Source organism: Toxotes jaculatrix, chromosome 13 (assembly GCF_017976425.1).
Source record: "Toxotes jaculatrix isolate fToxJac2 chromosome 13, fToxJac2.pri, whole genome shotgun sequence".
NCBI classification, from domain to species: domain Eukaryota; kingdom Metazoa; phylum Chordata; class Actinopteri; family Toxotidae; genus Toxotes; species Toxotes jaculatrix.
This window is the reverse complement of record NC_054406.1, coordinates 12,045,739-12,055,309: the sequence shown is the minus strand read 5'-3', so window position 1 is coordinate 12,055,309 and position 9,571 is coordinate 12,045,739. Positions and strand designations below refer to the sequence as shown.

The window sequence follows — 9,571 nt, the reverse complement described above, 5'->3', positions numbered from 1 at the left end:
TCTTGCTTCCTGAGAATGTCTGAGAAATAAGTGCTTTAAAATTTCTTACATTTGCAGCTTTTGTACTGCACATTTAATACCAATACATATGCAGTTATGGATATATAATATTCCATGAATCCAGCTGCATTTTTCAGGGGCATTTTAAGGAGTCTTTACTCTTCACCTCTCTTACCTACCAACTTTGTAACTGAGAAACTTGAACTGGGTTCAAGATACTCTCATTGCAAAACAATTTTTATGCCACAGATTCTTAGTGTATATAGTGAATAGAATATAGCCTTCCTTCACAGTAAAACATATAAACTAAAAATTGAAAAAAAATGACTTGTTTTTCTTTGTGTAAATTAATTTCGTGTGTTACTGTTCATGTCCTGCAGGGGGCGCAGGACTTTAACAAACCGACCCGGCTGCACAGGAAGTACAGCAGCACCGCAGCAGCGTTTGCTAGTTAGCGGGTGGCTACAACGTTGGCCCGGTTTTCTCAGTGAATAGTAAACAAATTGCTCCTGAATGCAGCATTATTTGTGAGTTACCGGTTTTTCGGGGACACAGTTGGTCGATATCAGGACAATGTCGGACAGAAAGCGAACAAGAGAGAGGGAGGACAGACGAGACCACAAGAGACACAAGTCATCAAAACAGGATTTGGAGAAACTCAAAACACAAACGAAAAAACTCAACCAAGAAGTACAGAAACTGAAACATGTCGAGACATTGTGAGTGTTATTAGTGAGAGCTTTTCCGTGTACGCTCGCAAACTTGTGCATGAATTATAAATGTGACTTAATCTTTTCATTGTAACAGCGAGTGTCTCGCTTCCCTGCTAATTTTTACCCCAAAGACTTGTACTTAGCTTAAAGTTGCAGCGGTTTACCTGTGTTTGCAAAGTCTTTCTTCCGTAGTAACATGGGAATTTATGTTAGTAAAACACTCAACTTTCCCTCTTGCAGCTATGAGAAACCTCCACCAGGACTCATTAAGGTAATGTTGATACAAACACAAAAGACAGATAGTGAACGTGGATAGGATGGAAGAAAAATAGATTGTCTTGGACTTGTACATTAATACATAGGACACTTATTATCATGTCCAGATGTGGTGACAGTGAAGGTTGCTGTTGCAGGAGAGTGAGGAAAAGCCAGAGGACTGTATTCCTGCTGAACCAGGAAATGAAGAAGCCAGGAGCTTCCTGGCACACGCCCCCACCAAGGGGCTGTGGATGCCTCTGGGGAAGGAAGTGAAGGTGATGCAGTGTGAGTACAGTTACACTATTTCAGCAGTGTGTGCCTGGGTTTGTACCGAGAGAGCGAAATGATCTGCTCGCAAAGATTCAGTCCTTAACTGGATTTTTCACAGACCTCTGGGACACTTCACACAGCTGTGGAAGTGAGGAGTGGATGTCGGGGTGAAGCTCATCTTTAATGAAACACTTTTGTAAAATACAAGGAAATTTGTCATGATACAGCCCCTAGCTGTCAGAGTAGAGCGCATTGCAATAGTAAAGAGCTTACTTCAGTTGACTTTGATGTGCATTTTTACATTTGTCTTTAATCCATTTGATACTAATTATAACATTGTTCATCCTGAAATTACTTTTGACAGTGTTGTTATTTGCTTAGAACTGCACAGCACACATGGTGTCTGCAAGTCCTGGAAATGTCTTGATTTGCTGGAAATGATGTAGTAAATCTCATAAACTCAAGGCCTTAAATGATTTTGAATACGGTTACATAACTGTTCTGCACTACTTCTACACAGTTTTTTCATGAGTAATTTGAAAAGTCATGTATAGTGTCATCTGACAGACTTATATTTCTCGTTTCTCGTAATCTTACAATGATCACCTTCTAATTGGCGCTGAAAGTTTTAAATTTATGTCAATACATCTCAAAGGCTCCCTGTATACAAATAAAGTTTATTATTACTTTTAGAAAAATCAGTAGCACTTATAACTCAAGAACCATCGGTGGAGGGAAAACCTCCATCACAAGTGTGCAGCGGTCTTGATAGGTGATAAATGTAACCACAAGAAAGTAACATTTAACACTGTGATCATTGCTTTTTTCTGATGAACATGACAGACTTACCTTCTGTCCTTTTTGGTCAGACAAAGACTGTCATTCTATTCACTGTCCATTCATTGCTTCATCCCACTCATTTTCATGCTGAGCGAACAACCAGGGCCTTAAGGAGTCAACACACAACCACACACACACGCATACATATAAGCATGCTCACACACCCGTGGCCTGTCCACAAGTTGGCATTTGTTCTGCAGAATCTGAGCATGACTCGCTCTGTCTAATCCTGTGAGAAAATGTTTGAATATGTCATCCTGTTTAAAGGAACAGAGAGAGACCTCACTGCGAATGATATGGGCATGAAAGAATTGAGTAAGCGACTTTGCACACAGCTACTTTTACAGGATAAACAGACTGTGTGTGGTCTCACTTTACAAAGCCTCTCAAGTTATTCATGGTAGCTACACTGTCACTTAAAGTGTAGCACATTAAAACACTGAAATTTCTTGTCAGTGAAGAAGTGACTGATGACGAGGCTGCAAGTTTTGAAATGCATCTCTACATGAGCAGGACTTTTGAATGTGTGACTCCATGTTGCTTCTCTTGGTGTTTTTGAGTCACACAAAAGAATGTGCTTTTGTGGAGTTTAGAAAGAAACTACCATCAATAAAAACCTTAAAAATTATATTACCTAGTTAGATAAAATAATCTTGATCCAGGTTCACTGAGTAGCTTTTTCCAGAGCTTTTTATTTGTCACCTGGTATAGAACTTACCAACTCACATTATGGCTATTCATGGCTGTCTGTATGTGCATATGATCATATATGGCAACTGAACTCAATTGTCAAAACCTGCATATACTCTGTTGGCTAATGAAGGTCGTGAGATTCAGTTGGAAGCTTCACAATAAGCAAGTACGGTAAAGAATGTGCTTTCATGCCCATATTTTAACGTGTTTCATCGTAAATCTGCAGCCATGAACCTGGCACGTCAACCATTTTAACCCCACTCACATTTGTTTCCTATTTTTCTCAGGCTGGAGATGCAAACGCTACGGTCACAGGACAGGAGACAGGGAGTGTCCTTTCTTCATCAAAGGCAACCAGAAACTGGAGCAGTTCAGAGTGGTGAGTAGACATCAGATAATGGTCAGACAATGTAGGCTGGGTTATGGAAAGGTGTGACAGAGGCAAACGTTTTTGTCTGAGACCTGGGTTGGAGGTTAACAACAGGGTTGGGGTGCGTTCAGTTTACATTCAGGAACATGTGGGCAGCAGGCTTCCTCACACAGATTGTTCCAGTGTGCTGGTAATGGAACAATGCCTACTGCAAGAGCACACAGCCTCTGCAATGATTACCATAAATGCAACTGTTTCATATTTTCCTAGCTTGTATTGTCACAGGGAGGTTTTAAAAAAGTGCTGACCTGACAGTAAAATGGGTGCGATGGTCGTCATGTGCTGGGATAATTTCCTGGATTTAACAATAAGAGCAACTCTTATTGCAAGTCAGTACGAATTTTCTTTCCTTTCTTCATCATAGGTAATGACAGATTGTGTCTAATTCTTTTAGGCTCACGAAGACCCAATGTATGACATAATTCGGGAAAACAAACGGAATGAAAAAGAAACCAGGTACATACTGTCAATTTTTTTTGTTGACTCATGTAAGTGTTTACATCCTTTTCTGTCATTTCCCTGAATAAGTGTCGCACTTATAAAATGACACACTGTTTTGAGGCTGCACTCAGACAGTTAGATCATAGTTTTTGCAGTTTTTTGCCTGTTTTCTCTCAGAGGAATGGGACAATCTCAGATGACCTAGAAATTTCTCTCATGGTGGCTGGTTCTCTGTGCCGGTTTTTAGCAAATAGAGTTTGACATCAGGATGTTTGAATTTGAGGTTTGTTCACTGTGAAGGCTCACTGCCAGGTGTGTGTGTGTGTGTGTGTACGTGCAGAGTAGCCACACTCGCGTATTGTGTGTGTTTTTGGATGCATTACAAAAAGGTTATTCAAAGGCCAGTTCTGAAGTCTCAGTCTTTGAAGTCTCAGTTACGTGTCTGCACTACATACACTAATTTTGGCGTCTTCCTTGAAAGGGAGGTGAAACAGACCGAACTGCCAATTCCAACTGCACCTACAGTGTTGTGCTTGAGATGGCAGCCTCTTATCACAAAGTGCTAATTGATAAAAATGTCCAACAGCTGGTTATTTACTGACCTCTGCCCTCAGAATGGCTTATTTTGTAATGGTCATCTAATCTTTTATATGTGACCTCACAAAACATGTTTTAAGCCATAACTGAAGAATTCATATGTTAATTATGACAAAGTACACTTAATATCTTTTATTAAATTCCTTCAAAGTGTTCACTGCACATATTATATGAGTCTGGACAGACAGGAATGTAAACTGCCTCTTGCCTGGTTGGTGGAGGCGAACAACCACACACAATAATTCTAGTTCTTTTTCTTATATTCTCATTTTTATTTCACAAAGTTTGACAACATATTGTTTGTCTCATTTCAGGAATTTAAAAAAATTTTTTTTTTAACAATTATTAATGTGGAAATTTTGCCACGGTTGCTACCGGTGCGTTCTGTGGGTTTAGTTTAAAATGCGTTGTTGATGCCTCATGAAGGTAGGGCTGACATTGTACGGGAATTTTACCTTTTCTTTCAAAAGTGCATTTGAGGAAACGTAAGTCTTTGAGCTGATGGAAGAGAATTTTTTATAAGATTGAACTGTAGGTCACCAACTGCTTTTTTTTTTTTTGGGATGGATTTCGCTTTGAGGATTAGATGTACGCTTTAAGGAGTAGTGCAACTTCTCAAGTGCTGAGATGATCATTCTGCTCTGTGTGATCTCTGCCACTGTAATGAGGCCTGATGGACATTTCACAAGAGCATGTCAACCTTCTCTCAGAGAAACACTTTCATGGCTGAATAGTTAACAGTTTCTGAATGTCTTCAAAAATTGTACATTTCTGAGATCATCACTCTCAGGGTGGGGGCTCACTTTTCTCAGCTAATGTAAGGGCATGTATTTCCTCTCCAATACATCAAATAAGTCTCCTTTTTCCTTCCTTTTTGACAAATGTTTTATATTTCTTTGAGCTGTGTGGCTCTTCTTTCCTAATTCTGTGATGAGTTGATGTTTTAATCTTGCTTCTTGAACCTTATTTGTCTATACAAGGACTGTAATATTCATATGACCTAGTTAGGGAGCAGCTGAAAGTCATCTGTGGTCTCTTGTGCCGTTTGCCAGATGTGTAGGTAACTACCTTTACTACTGACATGTCTCCTGGCCAATCAAAACCGTGCAGAGTGTGAGAAGGTTCAATTACTTTGAAAAATGAGTGTGCATCGGTGATCAAATGAGGATTTTAATCTGAATTAGTGACTTGTTTGTCTTGTTGTTAAGGTTTAAGTGAAAGATAAGCAGCAATGGTTGTTTCCACTTTGTTAGAACTACAATTTCATAAAGTCATCTGAGCACAGGTCCTGTATTTCAGTGACAGGATGACCCAGTATGTTCTGAAAATTGTCCACACCTGCAGTTTGAACAAGTACTTGAGCAGTGTTATCGGAAATATGTCACACAAGTAGACACGTGGCGAACTCCACAGCCTGGAAGCGTCTGTACTGGGACAAAGACAGTGACTTCCTCAAGGACACTTCAGATGCTCGCCAACCCGGGCATCCAAGTCTGCATCAGTTGTGTTTTACCCCCTGCACTTTAATCCCTTCCCCTCTCCTCCACGCCCCATCCTGTTCTCTAGGATCCAGCAGCTGCAGCAGCTGCTCCAGGACACCACCTCCTCCTCTTCCTCCTCTGATACAGAGAGCTCCTCCTCTTCTTCCTCCTCCTCTGACCACCATCGCAGCAGGAAACGGAAAAAGAGGAAGGCCAAAAAGAAGAAAGACAAGAAGAAGAGGAAGAGGAAGCGAAAGCACAAGTCCTCCAAAACCAGCGGCGGTTCAGATTCAGATTGAGTGTTTGGAACATCCTGACGCATCTGCTCACAAATTACGTGCTTTACACGTAGGATGAGACTGTGAATGAAGTAGCAGCAAAGGTAGATCTTACACAGTAGTGAAGTGTGTTCTGCAGAGTGCACCAGAGTGAGCTGCACTCTGGAGACCTCCCTAAGCCTTTTCTCTGCAGAGTGAAACTCTGAAACTGTAAATCCACTGCGCATGACTTCTCTGAGCCGTCTTTATTTGCTCCAGGGTTGACGACTTGCATTTACATCCTCTCTGTTAGATCATACTGCACAGGGTCATATGGAATAGCTGCTTAAGTTAAGCGTGTGTACACATGCCTTGGTGCATATGTGTGTCAAAAAGTATTAGCTGTGTGGGTAATGAATCAAAAGTGATGAGTTGAGCCCGCTAGTGTAAGAGATAATGTTCTTTTATGGGGTCTAATAGCATGTCAGCAAATAGTGTGTGTCATTAAGAGATTGTATTTTCCACCATAGTATTTTTTTTTTTTGTTTTTTTTTTTTTGGTCCCTGCCATCTCATAGGAACTGAATACTTTGATTGTAGAGTGTGTTAAATGCAGGGAGGTGGAAAAAAACCATCTAAATTAAACATTAGAGTACAGTTAAAAATTGTTTTCCACACAAGGCCAGAATCTTTAACTGCCTGTGACTGTACATAAATATTTGGAATGATTTGAGGTTGGAAAATGCTTATTTGCTTTTTTTTTTTTTTTTTTTCTCAGAAAGCCACAGAGATTGGGGAAAGAATGTATGTGAATGTGTCCCTTTATTCTCAGAATAAAGATGGCTCTTTTTCTCCAGTGTTTACCCGACTCTAGGCTGCCAAAACAAAAGCAGTTTTATCATTTTGGTGTTGATTTAGTGTGCAAGCCACAATTTTTCATGTTGATGATGAAACTCACTCACACACACACAAACACACACACACACAGACGTCTGATCATTAAAAAATACACGAGGCAGTACGGAGTTGACCTTGCTAAGTACATTTTTCCTTTGATCTCATCCTGTCAGCGGTCTGAGGACACTTCAGAGAGCGTTTCTCAAAAATCATTTCACAGTCTGCGACGTACACAATGCGGAGCCATCCTCCCTGTCTGAGCTGAGCCGCCATCAACAACTCAATCAAATCACGTTCTCACACCACAGAACCGACAGAAAGTTAGCAGAGACTAACAGCTCACGGTTGCTACTTCACACAAGACTTGACCTTTAGGTCATATTTGAGGAAGTCTGCTGCTCCTCTCCTTCATGAGAAGGAGTCCCTGTGGAAATGAATTAGAAACATTCCCTCTTCCTAATGACCCTGACAGAGAGACAATTACAGTAGACCCATGGGGAACAAGCAAAGTAGATATCCATTTAGATTTGTGTCTTTGGCTTTCTCAGAAGCTCAGACGCTGCAGGGAGTGTGTTTGTGTAAGAAATTATAATTCCATCAAAGAGTGACAGATTATACAGGCATGAAAGCTTCATAGTTTTGACGGAGAACATCGTTTATCCTCTCATCCCTCTCTCCTCTCTCCCCTTCCTGTGGCAGCTGTGTCCATCCTTTTTCTGCTGCTTGGACCAATAACCCTGAGCTAAATCAGCTTCATTGAAACAGTCTGTTCCACGTTGACTTTTCTCTCTCTCTTTCTGAGTAGAACAATGAATCTCCCAGATGAGTTTCAGTCACAGAAGCAGCTCAGAGGGAGGCTGTGCCACGTAGAAAGAGAATATGTTCAGCGGAGAGTCTTTATTGAAGCACTCTGTCTTCTTGGACGTGGGACAGGTCAGATTGAGTGCCGGGCTGGGCTGATTGTGCTGATAGTGGTAGAGGCTCAACATGTTTGCAGAAAACCAGATAATTAAATCGTTATGACTACAGCGCTGCACTTAACTCATGAATAATAATCATGTTTACCAAATGAGAAAGACGCAGTAACAAGGCTTCCTTTTCTTTTGTGGCTTATGAGATACCATCTTCACACCAGATGTGAAAATGGGTGGAGAGTCAGGCCAGTGGTTGTGAAACAGGATGTGTCCAAATCAAAGTGAGTTACACAAGCAGGTAAAAGTAACAACAGAAGTGCATATATATAAAATAGAAACCAATCTAAAGCGTATCTTGTAAGATGCAAAGCAAGTCTGTGTGTGTGTGTGAGTGACTCTGCATTTTATTGGTTGCAGAGATACATCGTACTGCATTGTTGGTCTGCATCATGCAGTACTTTTAAACCATATGGGCTGGCTTAGAAACTCTCCGCTCTCTCTTTGCTGTGTAAGATAAAAGGATTACATCTTCTGTGAGAGCTCTGGTGTCGTCTCAGTCTCTCTGACGCCAAAGTCACAGATGCAAAAGTTACCATAACTCAAAGATGAGAATGAAACTGAGGACTAAATGAGTTGTGTTGCTTATTTTTAGGATTTTCTCTTCTAAGAAACGGAACAGCAATTAGACATCAACAGTTTTTGTTGCACATGTTTAAACCACATCCGTCTAATGCTACAAAAAACTCCTGAAGACACTTGTGTCCTGCTTCACTGAATTGTCACACACACAGTAGAATAATCAGTTTGTCTTCTGTTATTTTGGGCTTTCCCCATCTTGTCTTCACAACCTGTTTATGCAGTCAAATTAACAATTTAGCTGAGTACACAAACTGTCATTTAAATAGGCAGAGCTCTGTATCCTGTGTTTCTCACAGAGAGAGATGGAGAGTAAGGAGAGATTTCTGCTGGATGCGTCGCTCCAGATTATTTATCGAGGCGGACGTGGCTCCTGTATTAATCCTCATCCTGCTGCTCCTGCTGAGCGGAGGCAAGGAATGAGCTGCAGGACTGTCTGCTGTACACCCTTCTCTCTCGCTTTCACTCACAAAACACTCACTCTGGGTTTAATATCAGAAACAGTCTGTAATCACTGACAAAATTAAAGGGAAATGGCCTCATGCGGCTCAGAGCTGCTGCAGTCTGTGATGTAGTTCTTTAGCGTGTCCTGTATCAGTGAAATCTAATGAAACTACAGCACTGTGTTGTGCTGGGCCACTGCTGAGCTACGTCAAAATTGTTCCCAACATAATGTAACATTAGAAGGTCATAATCGCACCCCCCAGACTGTGTGTGTGTGTGTGTTGAGGGCAGTGAGAGTTCAGCAACCATGAATTATTGAAATCATTGTTCCTGTTTGTCTTCCCCTCCTGGATGATTGGAGGTAGCCATGCTTTTTTTTTTTCCATGTCACCATCAAATGTTTGTTTGTTCAGATATAAATTCATTGAGGAGAGGAGCTCAGGGCTAACCTAACATTTTAATACATATTACCATTTTTTAAACAGCAAAAAAAACAAATTTTTGTCTTCAAACTTATATATACATGTAATCTTTATATGCAAATTGTTAAAACTGCATTACTGGACATGTTTGGTGTTTTGTTTTTTTAATCAAACTTGTGCTACAGACATGTGTTACAGACATATTAATTGGTTTCTCATAAGAAAGGAGTTTGCTTTTTGGTCTTCATGATCAACCAGCGTGTCTCAGTGTGCAAGCAG

General features: G+C 40.7%; 1 protein-coding gene across 2 annotated transcripts; it reads left to right on the top strand.

Moving 5' to 3' along the window:
* The first annotated feature begins 416 nt into the window (after positions 1 to 416).
* rp9 (RP9 pre-mRNA splicing factor) lies at positions 417 to 9,183 on the top strand. 2 transcript variants are annotated; one of them, XM_041054016.1, is made up of 6 exons: positions 417 to 719; positions 954 to 984; positions 1,127 to 1,256; positions 3,062 to 3,153; positions 3,599 to 3,660; positions 8,726 to 9,183. In XM_041054016.1, the coding sequence occupies exons 1-6, from the start codon at positions 574 to 576 to the stop codon at positions 8,847 to 8,849; spliced, it is 585 nt and encodes a 194-aa protein (XP_040909950.1). In that variant the 5' UTR covers positions 417 to 573; the 3' UTR covers positions 8,850 to 9,183. The 2 variants fall into 2 exon arrangements, with proteins under 2 accessions (XP_040909950.1, XP_040909949.1); XM_041054015.1 differs by lacking the exon at positions 8,726 to 9,183 and adding an exon at positions 5,809 to 6,840.
* Positions 9,184 to 9,571: the final 388 nt, after the last annotated feature.